Below are 18690 nucleotides of genomic sequence, written 5' to 3' on the forward strand. Positions count from 1 at the left end.
ATTATGATACTTGTTATTAAACATCTTCCTCTTTTTACGTCCGTTTGAATTTTGTTTCTTATATATAATGATGAATTTTGATGTTTGTAGCGTAACTTTTATGAATTACTTTTTTATAATCAAAACTGCAGACAGATATAAAAGAGGAAACATTTATAGCAATATCATTAGTTTTAGAAGATATTTATATAAATATACCATCCCAGAAATAGTTTGTTTTGATCCTTGGTTTAGCATGAGAGCTTCAGTTGTAAGGTGACCTTCCACAGCTTCTTTCATTTGCTGAATTGTGCAATTAAGACCTTTGATCTCCGTGTACCAGTCGTCTTCGTACCAGCCAATGAGAAACCATACGTACTGCTTGCCGTAGACCTTTTGCTTGTATGCCTGAAAGCAAACATTTTAGTTTGTATTATGTAAATGCTTAGAATTCAAGAGAATTGCGGTAATGTCGTATTTTATACTAACACAGGATTGTTAATTTTGGAGGGTATTTTTTCACAAGTGTTTTAGGTATGTGTTTAGGTTAGTTGATATAAGCATACTGTAGATATATTCCAAATGAAATACAACAGCAATAAATTTTAGAATGAAGTTTTTTCTCAACAGAATAAATGAAAAAAGTATATCGTACGCAGCAATATGAGATACAAAGTCTGCCAATCCTTACATTATAAGCTATTGGCAAATTTCTACCACATTTATTCTAATGATTTAGTTACAAAGAAGCGTCACCTGTTAAAAATTTTTTAAAATATTTCTCTGTCATTTGTTTTCATAGAAAAACAGGTTTAGTGGACTTTGATAAAACAAATTTTGCTTCATAAACATTTATTTCGGTTTTTTTTTTTTTTTTTTTAAATATTCATGAGTCAACATAATATATTTCTTTTGGATAACTAGCGAAAATGGAAAATAAATAAAATTTTACAATGAATTTGGAAGAATAAAACTATATCTCATTCAAGTAAAGATAATATATTTTACCTCACAAAGCACTTTCCTTGCAGCTGCACCATAAAACATGCCCACAATAATTCTTGCATCTTGCCTCTGAAAAAAAGTATATAAAATTATTTATTAGTTTCAATACAATACTTCTTATTAAACCTAAAGAGAAAAAAAATTAATTGTAAACATAGTGAAATACACTGGTGTGCAAAAATTAAGGAAGAGACGGTTTTTTCAATATAACTTTGTACAAAAGCTTTCCAAATCAACACATTTAATACCGTAAGATCCCCAATACGTAAGGACATGAGTAATGTAAGCAACACTTACTAAAAGAGAAATCAGAGGGATAAAAAGAAGCTTTATTGAAAAAGTAGCATGGAGCGCAATGCGACTGAAGGCCGAAACATCCTTGTGATGGGTATCCAGCAAGAAACATCCGGTCTTTAATAGGGGATATGATCTCCCCTGACTGCTAGGCAGGTTTCACAGCGTCTGCCCATGCTGAGAATGAGGGTGTCAATGAGTTGTTGAGGCATTGCTGCCCATTCGTCTTGCAGCGCCAATCGAAGCTCCGGAATCGTTACTGGTGGTAAGTTACGAGCTGCCAAGCGTCTGCCTAGAAAATCCCATACATGCTCGATGGGATTGAGATCCAGAGATCGTGCCGGCCAATCCATACGTTCAATATCCTCACTCTCTAAGAGCTGTTCGGCAGCTACTGTGCGATGACATGGTGCATTGTCGTCCATGAAAAGGAACTGCGGACCCATAGCGCCTCTAAAATGACGCACATATGGAAGAAGAATCTCGTTACAATAACGGGTCCCGTTGACTGAAACTGCGTCGAAGATGTGAAGGTCTGTACGACTACCAAGCATGATGCCTCCCCAAACGAGAACACCGCCACCTCCATACCTGTCGCTTTCAATGATGTTCGAGGGATGATTGCGGCTTCCCCGCTCTCTCCAGATGAGTATGCGATGAGAATTGCTACTCAGACTGAATCTGCTCTCATCTGTAAAGAGTACTCGTCCCCATTCATTGTCTCTCCAATTCCGGTGTTCCCGGCACCACAGAGAACGCCTTCTCCGATGGGCAGGCGTTAGAGGTACACACCGTACAGGGCGTCGTGCAAACAGACCACCACCGTGCAGTCTTCTGGCCACGGTAAAACGCGATATCGGTCGTCCAGTCGCCTGTGTCGTGTGTCTAGCGATTTCTCCCGCTGTCTGCCGCCTGTTTCTTCTGGCCTGTAAGGCAATATACCGGCCATCTGCGGGTGTGGTTCCTCGTGGACGACCACTACTAAACCCCCCTCCCCCCGGATAGCAGTTCCTGTAGTTTGAAATTGTCTCCAAAGTCGTGAAACGATGCTGTGAGCAATTCCGAACTCTGCAGCCACACTTGTCACACTGCGGCCTTCCTCCAACTTCCCAATGATTCGACCTCGGGTAAAAGCATCCAGATGTCGTCTAACAGATTGATTATTCGCCATTTCTCGCTGAGGCAGCAACTCGGTGTAATTTTAACTGCTATACGGCGTGCAATCTCTTTGCCAGAAATACTGATCTTACACCGACAACATGCTTTATACTACTCAGACACTCCCCCATTACGTCTACCTGCATATCTGCGCATGTGCTACCGTACATCACCTTACTTAATTTTCTGATTGGTCTTTCTCTCCGCTCTGCCTCTTCGTTCAGCTGATATGCTAATTTTTCGACTTCGTCCTCAATTTTTGCACACCAGTGTATTTGGTGGCCACTATTTCCTACAAGACGTGGACGGGAGACAAGAATTTCGGCAGAGGTTTACAAGTATAAGTCTCACCCCACTTAACCGCCGAAACGGAATAACAGTTAGTGTCAATGACTGCAATGCCAAAGCGCTCGAACAGGCATGGATATGTGTAAGAATAGTATCTGTCAGGTAGAGGTGGGCAAAATGTAATTACAATTTCAATTACAATTGTAATTACAGTTGGACATGCAACTGCAATTAGATTGTATAACCTAATTACAATTACATAGTAATTGTGAAATCTAATTACAGTTACAAATGTAATTGTATATCCACTGTAATTGTAATAAAAAAGTAGAATCTAATTACTATTACAATTCTATAATCTAATTAAAGTTACAATGTGATAGTGATTGTAATTGAAATTAAAGTGTAATTTTAATTGTAATTGCAGTAGATAATTACAATTACATAATTAGGAAAGTAACTGCTCCTGATAATTTCAGTTACTTCGCTTGAGGAAAGCGTGATCATAACTGAAAATTACAGTAATTGACAACTGACAGTATATCCGAAATTATTCACCAATTTGGATAACTATTTGTTAAGTAAAGGGATAATCGTATATAAAAAAATATCATGTTCCATCCTGGAATCATCCTGCTTCATTTTTGCATTACACCAGCTTGTAGTAGCAACGTAAATTATTAACTAATCATCTGTTAAATACTACATATATTTTCAGTAAATATGTAAAAGAAATATAGTTGAAAACGGAATGCATTTACAGGAACTAATTTCGACTGTTTTATATAGAACTAAATACGCATAACTTAAACAAATATGCGTGTTTATAATGCTCACCGACTGATATGCGGATTTGAATTATTTGAAAAGGAAAACAAACAAAGACTGTATGCCTATAGAAAGGGATGCCTTTTGAAGGTTTGTTAAGGAAATTGGGCCTTTTTTTTTTATTAGGCAGGAAATAAATGACAAAGTTTTATTTAGTCTTTCCGGTTTGAATTCTGGTAGAAACATGATTCTGATCCTTAATAATGCTATGATTAATTGCTATTTGTACCAAAATTTTGAGTAACGCTATTGATTGCAAATTAGTTTACGAGTTTTTCAATAAATGGCTAAAACCCATTATTTACTTCCTATACGATCTATTTTCCAGAGTTTCAGGTAAAAATAAACAAGCATAATTTTCACGTGACTTATGTATAGCTTTTATAAATAAACAATGCAGATGACATGAAAAATCACGTGACTTATGTACAGCTAATGTAAACAAGCAAGGCCATTCTTCCTCTTCTTCTCCTGCGGAATGCATCTCATTATTGAGTGAAGGCCAACTTCCAGTAATGATATGTACTATGCAGCAAGTCTTTATTCAGTATGAAACATATTGCAATAAATAATTAAAGTTAAATTTTGCTGCAAGCGAATTGCTTAGGCAGGAAATATTTCCGATAAAAATAAATAGGTGTACAATGGTTAACAAAAGATGAGTTGATAGCTTCTTTAATTAAGCGACGTAAAGCATATACGAGTAAGAATATCTTCGTGGAGGATTCTCTAAAGGTTTGTATTCATGGAAATAAAGTCACGAAGATACCCAAACACATTGTTAGCCGGAATTCGAACCTGTATCGATCTACCATCATTAAAAATAAATGTTAATTATTCGATTACTGCTAAGCCAAATATTTAATTCTTTTACAGTTATATTGTAATTCTAAATGCCATTATGTTATAACTGCAAGTATAGTTGCATTAATTATAGTTTTAACTAAAATGTAATTACAGTGAAGCACCAATTTTGTTCAGTCAACAAAAGTTAGCTTTAGAGATATAGTATGCAGATCTTATACTTTGAAGAATACAATTTCTCAGAATACTGTCATTCGACAGTATTCTGAGATGATGCGACATGCAAGGGTACACGAAAGCTTAATTAAGATTTTATATTTTGTGCACTGACAGCACTTGCCGAAACCTGCTTCTAGATTATTTACGTTCATTTCGTTCATCAGTTTCAGAGGCATGATCGTGTCTGCAAATTTGTTTTCCAAGGATAATATTTTATATCATAAGTAAAAATAATGCACCTCCCTCAGGGTAGTAAATCGCAAGCGCTAGTAAATTTAATTGTAATTACATTCTAATTCTGGTTTATGTACTACATATAGAGTACAATTATAACTTCAGCTATAATTTTATTGTTATTGTAATTGTAATTATAAATCGTGAAATTACAATTACATCGTAATTGGATATTGTAACTATACGATTTATAATACAAATGCATTGTGAATGAATGGACTGTAATGGCAATTGCATTGTAATTGCCCGATTTATAATTACAATTGCATTGAAATTGAACGATTTTAAATTACAACTACAATGTAATTGTTTTAATTGTAACTGCAATTAATTACATTGTAATTACAAATATATGTAATTGTGATTACAATGTAATTTGAATTAATTATGTTTGCGATTACATTGTAGTTCAATTATAAATCAATTACATTGTAACTTAATTATGCCCAACTCTGCTGTGCGGCAAGAAGACACTCAAAATGTATGGTAAGCTGAAATGCTTTAGAGAGGTTGCTGGTGATGGGGGTGGTGGGTAAGAGGGGTGTTAGATCTTCGTGCCAGCCCCGGGGTGCTCTCCCTTCGAATTCCATCTGTGACGGAACCTTAACCGTTTTCAAGGCCCGGCGATATCTAATATGCAAAAATGGATATTCAGGTGCCATCCTTGCTTCAACCAGCACTTGTACAGTTCCTTCGTCGACCAGCCGATACAGTGGTTAGTGAAGCAGACTGCCGTACCGATGGGATTGGGTTCAAATGCCGGAGAAAACTTAGATGTTTGTGAGCATATAATGTGTCTGCGGCAAGGGAGCACTCAAACTACATGGCGAGCTGAAAATCCTCTCGAGGGGTCGTAGGTGAAGAGGGATCATTCTCTTGTCGCTATATAGTTTTCGTTTTACGTGCTTCGAAAAATTATTTAAGAATTTTGAAGCTTTTGGATTTTAGTTACGTTTCTGCTGAAAGTAAACTATACAAATATATTATTAAAAAAATCGTGCACAGATGACTTTACTTTTATTATTTTGCCAAGGAAATGTAATATATTTTAGATGCATTCTGATTTTACTATTTATCTTTGTAGAACAGCTGATGGTCTTAATTATATTCATTATTTTTAACATAAAAAAAAAAAAAAAATTCCGGTATATTTGTATCGTATAAAAATTATCTTTGCGTGAAAATTTTCACTCCCTCTGGTTTTCAAAAAAAAAAAAAAAAAAATCTCAATTTTTAGGTTTGGTAGTTTAGCAGCTGTGCTATTATTACGAACTAAATGATTATTTTACACCTAAATACGTAACATACTGCATTAGAAATTTCTTTACTGATTTTAAAGTGAAAAAATGTTTGGCAAAATAGTCATTTGGATATAGAATTACATGACTTTAATATAAAAATTACAAATATTGGTTGCAACAAATCATATCAAATAGATTTATTATTAAAAAAGTGAACCAAGAATATAAACTGCAAAAAACTAAGCATTTATTGCTTTTAAATCATGATTTTTTAAACAGCTATGGTTATAACTCGGAAGAAAAATAACCTACGGCTTTTTATTTAAATTTAAAAGTATGAATATATAAAAGATTTAATGTCACGTCGACTGGCATTATATTGAGCCCCAGCAATTCACTCCAAAGATTTTATGCTTTTTGGAATGTCAACATTTACTAAGGCGTATGCATCATAAATTCCCTGATAGTGTAAAGTAATGGCCCCCAAATCAGACAGTGCTGTAGACATTTCTATTGTCAAAAATATTTATAAGAACTATTATGGTAATCATACCACTAAATTCCTGACAGCATCCGTTGGATCAGTGAGGAAACTCTGACGAGTTACTATTTCTATTCCAGCTTCTTTGCACCTCGCTTCCAAGTCTTCTCCAGTCTGAAATAGAAAACAAAGTAATTAAGAAAGTAGAATTTTTGTAAATTTCTAAAAGCTATTTTCATAATATAAATAAGCAGAAGACTTCAAGTAAGTTTAAATTTCATAAATTTCCACCACTTTTAGATTTTTCTAACAAAGCTCAAACAAGTATTAAACTAAACATTACTCCGTAAAAGCTTAGTTTTAGTTTAAAATAAAAACTCCAAATGATATAAAAGTAAGCATTATTATGAACCCACAATGTCTGATTTTTGCGTAATGGTTTAGTTACTGTTTTCTTAGAAACTACTATTATGTAAATTGTGTGCTCCAAGTACAATCGGCTTCCAATTGACCGAAGACGTAATACGGATGATGACGTTCATGTTTAATTCAAAGGAATTAAAAAACACAAAAATGAAAAATAATCAACAGAAAAATGTTATTAACAATTTACCTGTATTTTCAAGTGATTTAATCTGTAAAATAAGCTCTTGAGTTACGTAATTAAATCAATATTCAAAACAAAAAGAACGCATTGTAAATAGTAGAAGAATAATTGTCATTCAAAATGAAAAAGTTAAAGAATAAACGCCATTAGAAATGAAAAAAATAAGTCTCAAACGGCATTAAAGATAAATATTTGCAACCGAATTTGAATAATGTCATTGAGTTTAAACTGAGCAAAACAGAATGAAAAAAAAAAATTGATTAGAATTTTTTATTTTTTGGTAATTCATCCGGCAGATATCCTCTACCAGAATCCTACTGTTATTCCACATATTTTCCTTTCTGTAGTTTTCTAGACAATTTTGTTTTATGCTGATGATATATGATACCAAATTTTCCATCATTTCCAACAAACTAACTTAGTTTCTTTTAAATAAAGCTCAACTAATTCTACACCCGGTTAATACGTCTCCGGTTAATCGGGAACTGACAGAGAGTAATTTGCAACAGGAGATAAAGAATTGGTTATGGGTAACATTTGAAACTTGAAAATAAACAGTGCAATGTAAAAGGCCATAAAACGAAAGTTAGTTCTTCTTCCAGTTGCAATATAATGCAAAGATATTTTTATATCAAACAAACACGCTTTTTTTTTTTTTTTTTTTTTAGTTTCAAAACCAAAAAATATTTAAAAATCAAACCAATGTTTCGCTTCTGTTCTTAAAAAGAAATAATATTTACCGCTGCAATTCCTAATACTAACTTTATTGTTGAAAAAGTTTTGAATTCAAAAAGAATTTCAATTTCGAAATAGCTTGTTTCGTAGTTCTTCCATGATAAAGGATTATTTTATACTAAATGCAAAATAACTTCATTCTTTTTTATTCACCTTATACGTACGGAAAAACGGAGCGCAAGGATGAAGGTGTACATTATTTTATTTATAATGTAAATAATGTATATTTTTAAGAAGAAAAATTAATTAAGCGGAAGAAAGAAACTTACTGATATAAAGACTTCTTCCGCTTCTTGAATGATTGCAATTCTGGACCATTTGAATTTCTGGAAAAGTTTAATCCTGGTGGGGTTGTGGATTGTGGCCGAGGGGTGGGTACGGAAAAAGGTAGGAAATCTCTTCCGATTGGATAAGGCAGGAGAACTGGAACCATAAGAAACCTGAAACGAATAATATAGCCAAATTTTGCTTTCGTATACATTCAGAAACCAGAAATTATTTATTAAGAAAAAATAAAATGATTTCGACATTAAAAAAATCTGATGTGTACACAACATGACTTCCTTGCACGGAATATTAAACTATACGCATTTTTTCTTGCATTTCATTTAAACTTATCGGACTGAATTAAATCTACTTCGTCGATAGTGCATATACCACAATAGAATAAATGCACTTTTTAAAATTCACCATATTAGTTTACCATAGCGACACTCTGGCGCTAGGTTCACTTAACAGAGTTATATTTCGTCCATATTATAACTCAGAATGCATATAAATTTATATAATTTGAAGACTTATCTAATCGTTGCCACATGTCTTACAAACAGTTTTTCACAGACGGTTCAGTATTTCTCATTCAATTAATTCAGTTCTCACCGACAAGGCAAAAATACATAAAAATTCAAAATATCTATACTAAAAATTATGAAGTAAATCTGAAACACTTATTTACTCGAATAAATTCCAGAATGGATTAAGCATGATTTAATTCGCAATAATAAAAGAAGGCGTTATCTTTATTACTGCGAAGCTTAGTTTCTCTAGATTGGCAACAAATCCCCTATTTTGCCAAGTTTAAATTGTAAACAAACATATCCGCCATCGCAAAATTCATTAGGCTTAGCTGCACTTAAACAACTTTTAAATTGTTGATAACTCCACAAATATTGCATGCACATTTACTAATGGCATAAAAACCTTAACCGGAAGATAAGAACAACATAATTCAATCATTTTTAAAGCAAAAAATGCTCAACTTACAAACATATAAGAATAGAGAAACTGAGCTCACTGAGCCGTTAGGGAGAGGAACTAGGCGTATAGTGGTGACAGTTGGCTTTAGGCTCCAAGGAATTATTGCATCCCTAGCAATAATTTTATAATCATATTTCTATAGCAAAAGCTCCTTTTTCTCATTATATAATTTTTTTTTTCGCATACATACCAGAAATGATCCATTAAGGAAAAATAAGATGATTTTGACATTAAAAAAATACTGTTTCTTAAGTGAAAAATATCATTTTGAATTACCCAGTTAGGGAGAGGCATTAGGCATACAGATGAGAACAGCTGGCTTTAGGCTTCAAGGAATTATTACAGCTTTATCAATAATTCTATAATCTATTTATATAGCTGAAGTCCTTTTTTCTCATTATTAAAGCAACGGAACCTGATGAAAATGGTTCTTTTTCGTTATCAGTATTTTCGTTAGTCAGTGACGAATATTAATCATATTGCATTAAAATAACTTATTCTTTAATAATTAAAGACTGGCTATTAAATATAATAGTTCCGTCTCCAAAATATTTTCAATTTATTTTCAGCTTTAATCGAAAAAATCGATGGCGCAAGACAAATAATCGTTCGGTAATATTAATTAGTATTAAATATCGATGTTTATGCTGCAAAAATATTACAAAAGCATTCGATAACGCATGTCATAATGATATCTCTTATAAAGTTTTCCCAGATATACTTCGGTATTGATCTAAATGATACATAATTACTTTCAAAACTAAAACTTCGCATTGCAAATAACTTTACTATGATAAAAATACGGAGTCCCATACAGGTCTATTCTTGGGCTTACCTTATTCAACATATTTAAAAACAACATATCAAATAAACTAACATCATGTGTTACTAAATACGCGGATGACGCAGTATACCATGACAATGTTAAACCTACAGCATACATTTAATTAACTGCAAAATGGCATTAATACATTTTGATACAGTGTTCCCTGGAAAACTGGAAATTTAAAATTAATCCTATAAAGTGAATTAATCTTTTTCAAAGTATACAAATTTTACATCAATGCTGATAACCAAACAAATTATCAACCATGAAATATTACAAGTCGAGACAAAGCTAGACATTTTGGAATAAAAATTAACAGTAAACTTACTTTCTAACCTCACGTTGACGAAAGTTTTCAAAAAAAATGAATATTTCCTCCATTATGAACAGATAATTAAAATCATTGATTAAAGCAGTAATTTTACTTAACTACTATATTAAAACCAATCTTGTATTAGAAATAAATCTGTAATTAATACAACATAAACCTATTCCTACAAGTGATCAGTCTTATGAGGAAAAATATCAAATCATTGAAAATGAAAATTTTAGGTAAACTAGACACGCTCAGTAGTTTCCGAGAAATTTATATAATAAGTGCTACTAACAGAGCTGGCAGGAAACTAACACGTAGCGTGCACGAGATGCCAGAAACACTCTCTGTCTTAAAATCCCAAAACCTAGGTTTAAATGCTGGCTACTCATTTACCTTCTAGTGAGGAATACAGAAAGGAGAAATCATAGTAAAGGCTGAAATTATTAATTGTTAATTAAAAATTCGTTAAAGTGTTACAAAATATGAAATCGATAATGAAACAAATTACAAATTAGGGCTTCAGAATGCCCATATTTGGTGGAGGAATACGTTATTCAAAATCTGATGGCTCCGCTGTTTTATCACAACGTGAGAAACACACATACATTTATACAGATTTTTCATTGTTTAATTTTCTGAAATATAACACAGGGCAATAATTTGAAAAGTGAAACGGACATTTAAAGTTTTCAGCGCAAAATACCAAAACAAAATTAATAGCCCTTCTAGGCTAATGCCCTTTGGGCTAATAAGGGTTAATTAGCATAAAATTTCTTATACCTTATTTGTATGTTAAATACCCAGTTTCATATAGGTTTTGCTATAACCCGCGGTAAGTCTTTTGAACAAATTATCCGCAAATGGGAAGTTACTTCTCTATTGTCTATAAAGCAGAAATTGAAGTAATAATTGATGGCATAGTAGCTTATTTCAATACTTATGTATTCAATACTTAATTATTCAATACTTATTTATTCAATTCGTTGCTCTAATCTTCATTAGAGCAACGAATTAGACTTTTATAATGTCATCAAGAATTTTTCAACCTGGAAAACAAGCAATATAATAATAAATTTATAAAAGGTTGGAAATTAGTGTTTTCCTTCAAAAATAAATATAAAATTTCAATTGATATTCTTATATAATGTTTTAACATTTTGCAGCTTTTTGTTGCTTATTAAGAAGATGATGAATTCAACTAGTTTTCAGAGCGGCGAACGCTTTGGTTACGAATGTGCAGCTATATCTCATCGTATTCAGTAATTTAAATTATATTTACTAATTCTTTAAAGAATTAATCTGTTGATTTTTAACTTGTATGTAAACCTTATTATGAAGTTTGTGGGAATAATTAAAGCACATAAATAAACAACTTACAACAACAAGATTCCACATCTTGGCGGCTTCTGCGATGGTAGAGCAAACGATAGAGCATCCTCCAAGCAGCATCAGTTTCTGAGGAGGGTTATACAGCAAATCATACATAACACTAGCGCCCAAGCCAGGATTGCACTGTAATAAAATTATTAAGGCAATTAATCTTAATTCGTTGCTGAGCTTGTTATAATAATTAATAAAGCTGTATTAAATAATTTGAGCTTTTTATAATACAAATTAATTGTTGCCTTCTTAATTAAATAAGAACTAATTAAAATTTTAAGCCAATTTACCATGAGGTAGGCCCATAACATCGTTAATAATACAGACCAGAAGCAAAGTGTCTTAAAAAGAATCTCAGATACGTACTTGGTCCTCTGCGACATGTTCTGTCTGTACATGTCCTCTGCGACAATATTTTTTAATTTTTTTGAATTTTTTTCAATGGCAGCACTAATAAATAAAACGTTGCAGAGTTAGCTTTTTTTAATCACTTAAAAGAGATGCTACTGTTACTGTGTTAATAAACGTTACAGATACTGTTAGAAGTCAACGAGATATAAGATCATTAATTTATTTTCTATGTTATAAAACTGCGTTGCGGCAAGCAGCATTAAGCATTTAAAACTTCTTTTAATCTGATATTCTTATCTACGTTTTGAAAAAAATGTTATAAACAATATAGGTTTCTGACAACTTAATGACTTGACTTCTCCATTCTCGAGTGGGTAATATGCGCGTCTGGCTGCCATTCTTGGATGTGGTAGCCGTTTCTCAGGCTCCCTGTCTGGGATCGAACCCTGATTCCCTGTCACCAGTTACGAGACCTGATGACTCTTCTAACAATTTCAGGATTAACATTTAGTACTGCAAGTCGTTCTTCTAACTTCTTTGCAAGCTTTACAGCACTAATTTTTGGGCTTTGTTTGATTTTTCATACGATAAATCTCCGTTCCTTCATATTAGCTACATTTGTGGTCCAGATTTCAGTGAATTTTGAATAGTTCCACGCTATTACCATTCAAACTATGGTAATCGAGTGGAACTATTCAAAGTTCATCAAAGATAGTTGAAAATACATCAAAGATAGTTGAACGCTTTGTATTCAGGATTTTTTAAATATTTTGAATACTTTTATCATCTTTAAAATCGTAACCACTAGTTAAATTTCAAACAGAGCTTACCACTAATTTGTATCATTTTACCATATTCACTTTAGATTGCTAATATATTTTACTAAATAAGTAATAATTTCCAAATTCAGACGATAATATTTTAGAAGTACTTTAATTTTTTTTTTAAAAATTACATTAAACATCGTCTTTTGAAATATCTGACGAAACTTGCGAGAGTCCGAATTATTTATTATGTGAGTTACTGATTAACATTTTCGTGATAAATTATTTTATTGCAAAGAAAATTTTGATGATATTTACTTTAAAACAGAGGAAAAAAAATCTGGTGTGGCCAGAACATGACTGCCATGTTATGTATGCCAATTCCATGTTATGACATTGAATTTTCAGTATAGCAATGAGCTTTGAGCCAACTATCACTTCCGGTTCACTGTTTGTAAATAAAATCTAATTTATTCGTAAACTTTATGGCTTAATTTATGGACACTACTTATTTTTTGTTATTCTTTTTTCACATACAATGGATAATGATCACTATAAGTTCTGGTGTACACATCAGTTGTCATGCTTTAATTTAAAAATAACACATCGATCATGGTATATCCCACTGATCATATATTCACAATCCTGTCAGTCCCAAAAGTTTTAAAAGCCACATATCTTTAGAATTTTCGATACAACATTAAGTGTTGCCATACATTTCTTTTTCTGTTCGCTGTGTTATTTAAATTTGCTACATTATCTCTTTCAAAATAATTCATAGTGATATTTAGTGGCAGCATCCTTTTATTCGAGTGAAACTCACACAGAATTGAGGAATGAGACCAATACATTTAGTTACTTCATAACGAGGGTTCTTCTTCTCTCTTCTTTGCGTTTAGCGTTAAATCTAGAAATACATTTAATGCTTATAAATTATATATCTTGTTCTCAATCACATATCAATTTCAAATACCAAATTACAGAAGTTTTGGATCACCTCATATCTTCTTCTTCTTCTTCTTCTTCTTCTTTTTTTTTTTTTTTTTTTAAGAAAAACTGTTTAGAGCTTCAAGTAAAATATCACTTCCAATTTATAAATTTTAGCCAATATCTATTATGTTGTTCCCATTGATATAAAAGTCAATGAATGCGAAAAGCATAAATAAGGAAAATGAAACTTTTTGGAATCCTGATGTAAGAACTATCGTGGATGATAAACTCGTCAGACACACACAAGTAGATATCATTGTAAAAATAGTAAAATCGTGTTGTAAGGGCCTTAAACCGGTCTTACTCACTGAAAATTTACTATGTAATTTTTGGACCGAAACCATCACCTTCATTACCATCAAGTTCACGCGTGTTTCTTAGGCTCAAATGCGCTAGTTATACACAAGCCTTTAAGGCTTTAAGTAAAGTACCACTTCTGGTAGTCCAACTTTGATCAAAATCTAATCAACTCTTTGTATGAATGCAGAAAGCTTAATTACGGAAAATGAAACTTTTTGGAAGTATGATATAGGAGTTATCATGGACGAAAAAATCGTCACATACATACAAACACACAGACAGGCATTTTTATAAAAATAGTCAAAATGTGTTGTGAGGACACTAATTCGTGTTTATTCACTGAAAATTTACTATCGAATTTTTGGACCTCCTATTTGCGTAGAGTGGAGGAAGGTTGTCTACGCATATAGGAATTTTTTAAGAAAACAATTGAGGTCTTTATTTCAGTATTTAAATTTATTGAAGTAAACTTCAAAAATTACTTAATGTGTAAGTGTCCGAAAACAAACGAGAGGCCTTGTTGATTGCAAACCTTTATTCCACTTTACAATTTTTTTTCAAACGGTAATATATTCTATTAATACTTTTATATTTTTTATTTATGCCACTTTAAATTCCAAAAAGAAATCTTAATGATAACAAAAAACACAGAAGTTTTTAAAATCTTAGATTCTTTTTACATTTATTTAGAAGTAAAGATTTACTTCTAAATAAATATGATTTGAGAAGATCTGATTTTCATTTAAAAACAGATGCTAAATATTTGTGTGATTTTTAATATTTTAAAATTCTTTATTACTGTTTTAAAAATGTTTAGTGCTATTTTTAATTGGGGTGTTTTAAAGCTGAAGAGACATTAGGTATTTGGAAGCTGGAGAGATGAAAAACGTGCAAAGCCCTCGCCGAGACACGAACCACGGACCTCCCAAATACGCGTCGAGCGTGCTGACCACTACACCACGAAGGCATGCTAAGAAGGCGGGAGAAATACTTTATATCCTCCCCCTTTTAAAGGGCGACTGGGGTCCCCTAAAACCCCCAGTCGCCCTTTAAAAGGGACCAGTCGCCAAATCCTAGTGGTGAAGAATCATCATTCACCGCCTTTTAGTTCGGACGCCACTTTCTTTCTTTCCACCGACAGCGAGGCAGCCGGTCCACTGGGTAGTTAGCATATCGGCCAGGTAGCCCCGCTGACGGAAATAACTTGAACAAAAGACACACTTATAAATACATATTGTGCTCAAGACGACTGCTGGGGGCAGTGCAAACAAATGCTGGACGAAGACGATAGTGCATGATGGAAGAAGGGCGCATTGCGGGCGTGAAGAACAATTCTAGTTACATATTTACAGAGTAATGGATAGGTGGTTACAAATACTAAAAGTAATAAGAAGTAAAATACTAGAAAGTAAAACAATGCATAAAATAAAAAAAAAAAAGGCAAAACAGTGGAAACAATACATAAACTAAGGCAAAATACATAGTTCAAGGTTCATAATTCAAGGTTTACAGTTCAAGAAGATAAATATATACAGGGAATAAGAAAAGCCGAATAAGCTAATTTAAGATAAAATTAGTTCGCTACAGGTACAGAGCATACAGGGGCTGTGCTGGTGACGAGGATGGTGGCTGAGAATTACTCCAGCCTGTCTGAGATTATGCGTGCAATGTTTATGCAATCGCATATGCGTTTCAATGCATTGCGATTTTTTGAAGTAGCTTCGGCCCATGCATGGATGTGGTTTGCTACTGGTTGCCTAAGATGATATTTAGCGGTCTCTCTGCAAGCGAACAGATAGTGGTCCGGATCTCCTACCATCCCGCATGAGCAATGCTCGTTTTCGCGTTGTCTGAAGCGATGCAGGTAAGTCATGAAGGGACCATGTCCTGTTAGATACTGAGTGAAGTGAGACGAGCCAGATTTTAGAAGCCGGCAGACTTTTGGAAAAAATCTGTAAACTCTTCTGCCGGTGGTTTCTGTCTCCCACAGATGTTGCCAACGTTTGAGTAATTCTCTCTCGAGCTCAGCTTTTAAGAACGAACCCGGGAGAGGCACGTCAAGTGTGCGAACGTGGGGGTCAGTTGCTGCTCTTTTGGCTATTGCATCTGCAATTTCATTACCCAGTATTCCAGTGTGGGCAGGTACCCACTGGAGTTCAGGCCTATAGTATTTAGGTGTTCTTAGTAAGAGTATTTGTATGGCCCTGACGAGTGGATTTTTACTACATTTGCCTTGGATTGCCTGGAGGCTAGAGGCTGAGTCTGAATATATACTGGAATAGTTATTTTCCAGTGCGTAGACAAGTGCAGCTTTTAATGCAATTAGTTCAGCCTGAAAAACTGAGTTGTGGTGGTTAAGCTTTCTGTAGAGACATTAGGATTTCTTTCGGAACCAGGAGAGATGAAAAATGAGCAATGCCCTCGCCGGGACTCGAACTCTCAAATACGCGCCGAGCGTGCTGACCACACCACAAAAGCATGCTAAGAAGGCGAAAGAAATACCTCATAATATTAAAAATGTTAAATGATAAACTCTTGTTGAAGTGTTACACTGTAACTTGGAATTTTCAGAAGGGATGTTCCCTCCCCCCTACCAACCTTTCATCCAAGAGATCATCATCAGTGCTGGTTGCTTGATATTATTGATGAAGATTGTAAGCTGAAATCAAGTTGAGTATATTGCATACAACTCTTTTTTTTCTTTAATGTGCATAGGCGTTTACGAGTACAATCGAGGAATTTTATATGCACAAATTAGAGCTTAAAATTCTAAAACAAAAATTCAATCTTAGATTGACACTGCGTTTACAACAAAGTTGTATTTTTTTCCAGGGAAGGTAACACTGATTCTTCCTCTACGAGAAACAAATATATTTGAAAAATATTCATATTTTCCCAGAACATATTCGCTCATTTAGGAATAGGATTCTCTTCGGACTCCCTTATATGTTTACAACTTTATTATAAAATTTAATACTGAATTTAGCTTACTGAATTTGAATTTAACAGGCTTAATACTGAATTTAGCTTAATTTTTAACTATAAATTAGCGGGCTTCTTTACCACTTGTTAAAGGAAGGGCGTAATGATAATACAGTAATATAACTTATTCAATTAATAATATTCAGCTTAATCTTTCAAAGAAAATATTATTTTATGTAATATTGCAAAGCAAATATTATTTGCACACAGATTTTACTAAATAGTAGGACGCAACATTTCATCTTTAAAATGATTCAAATATAAAATGAATTATCTATCTAATAACAAAACCGTCAACAGAGAAATGCTGTAAAATGCATTTTATCGGTAATTTCGCATTTAACTGACAGCTGGAATTTTTTTATGTGTGATTAATACTGTAGTATAATAACGAATATGAATACCTTTATAGTTACACGTAAGAGTAAGGAGATAGATATTTGCTGGCATGTTATCATGAATGGTTCTATGAAAATGACAGGTATCAACTAATCTTTTTATCTTACCTGACTGTCATAATAAGGCATTTTCATGCTGTATCCAGGTAACAAATCCGGCCTTGCATTCACATCGTCGAGCGCCATGAGTGCCGCTGGTAGGCACCCTTGACCGCCGAGCCATCCACCGGTGCCGTTAATGGGAAATATTGCACCGATGTATAAATCTTTCTCTTGCACTTTCGGATGCGACGGCACCGGCGGTTCTTTGGGAAACGCAGGTGGCACCGCATTTTCAGATGGTACTAGAAGCACGAGCAGCACACCTAAATGCACACCACCCACCATCTCGTGCCACTTCGATTCTATTAATTAAGGCTACATTGTTCTATCGGGTGTAGGTCACGCACCCGACATTAAATGATGGCTCATTCCTCCGGATGAAAAGCGAGGTTGCCGTAATTTCCAATTCACGCCAAGGCATGTCTCATGATCTCGCCAAATGGGAGACCGATGGGAAATTCATTGAGGTATGCTGATTAAACTTCTAAAATTAGAATATCGGAGTCTTACTCAAGACTGTCAGAAACGGTAAACAAAAATAAATAAATAAAACAATAATAAAACACGAAATAACGAATAATTAAAATTAAATAAAATGTAGGGGGACAAAAATATTAAAAAATTAAATTAACAACAAGGTAAATAATTAATTAAAATATAATACAAATTAGTTTAAATAATGAGAAAAATTAAAATGAGTTATATAATAATAAATTAAAAACTAAATAAAAACACAATTAAAAAATCAAAGGTGAGTATATTAACAGTTATAAGGCATGATACCGAGGATAAAAGTAAAGTAAGTATTTTTAATAGCATTATTAGGTAAAACTGCATCTTTATTTCGGTAAATTAAAGTAAAATATTTTACAGTTAAGTGAAGCAATAAAGCATATGAAAGGTGAGTAAATCAATAAGCCAAGAACATGGTCCGAGGGTATTTTACGAGAAATGTTTACGATCAGAAAAAATAGCACCTTTATTTTGGCATGAAATGTAACTAGAGACCTTCTTGACTGGAGCAACCATTCTTGATCAGATGGATGCAGTTCATAAAAATTCTTGTCCTCGATAGAATGACATTTAGACATGGGTGATTCCTTCTTCAGCTGCTCATGTTTCCCTCATATTTAACTCTTCCAGGAAAAGCG

The 18690-nt window shown here is 33.4% G+C and overlaps 1 protein-coding gene across 3 annotated transcripts in view; it reads right to left on the reverse strand.

Moving 5' to 3' along the window:
- Window positions 1–17920, reverse strand: part of GABA-B-R1 (gamma-aminobutyric acid type B receptor subunit 1) — a 78173-nt gene extending 60253 nt beyond the window's left edge. For 2 of the 3 annotated variants that reach the window (XM_035366193.2, XM_035366191.2), the window contains exons 1-6: window positions 17546–17919; window positions 11650–11784; window positions 8143–8313; window positions 6604–6705; window positions 988–1053; window positions 199–387 (exon numbers count right to left, since the gene is read on the reverse strand). In XM_035366193.2, the coding sequence (XP_035222084.1) occupies window positions 199–387; window positions 988–1053; window positions 6604–6705; window positions 8143–8313; window positions 11650–11784; window positions 17546–17824 (942 nt within the window). In that variant the 5' untranslated portion in view covers window positions 17825–17919. Of the gene's footprint in view, window positions 1–198; window positions 388–987; window positions 1054–6603; window positions 6706–8142; window positions 8314–11649; window positions 11785–17545 lie in introns of all 3 variants that reach the window. The other variant, XM_035366192.2, reaches the window with a different exon arrangement.
- Window positions 17921–18690: the final 770 nt, after the last annotated feature.

This window comes from Stegodyphus dumicola, chromosome 2 (genome assembly GCF_044657685.1).
Source record: "Stegodyphus dumicola isolate Sdum_Otavi_A_Nest chromosome 2, ASM4465768v1".
Lineage (NCBI taxonomy): Eukaryota > Metazoa > Arthropoda > Arachnida > Araneae > Eresidae > Stegodyphus > Stegodyphus dumicola.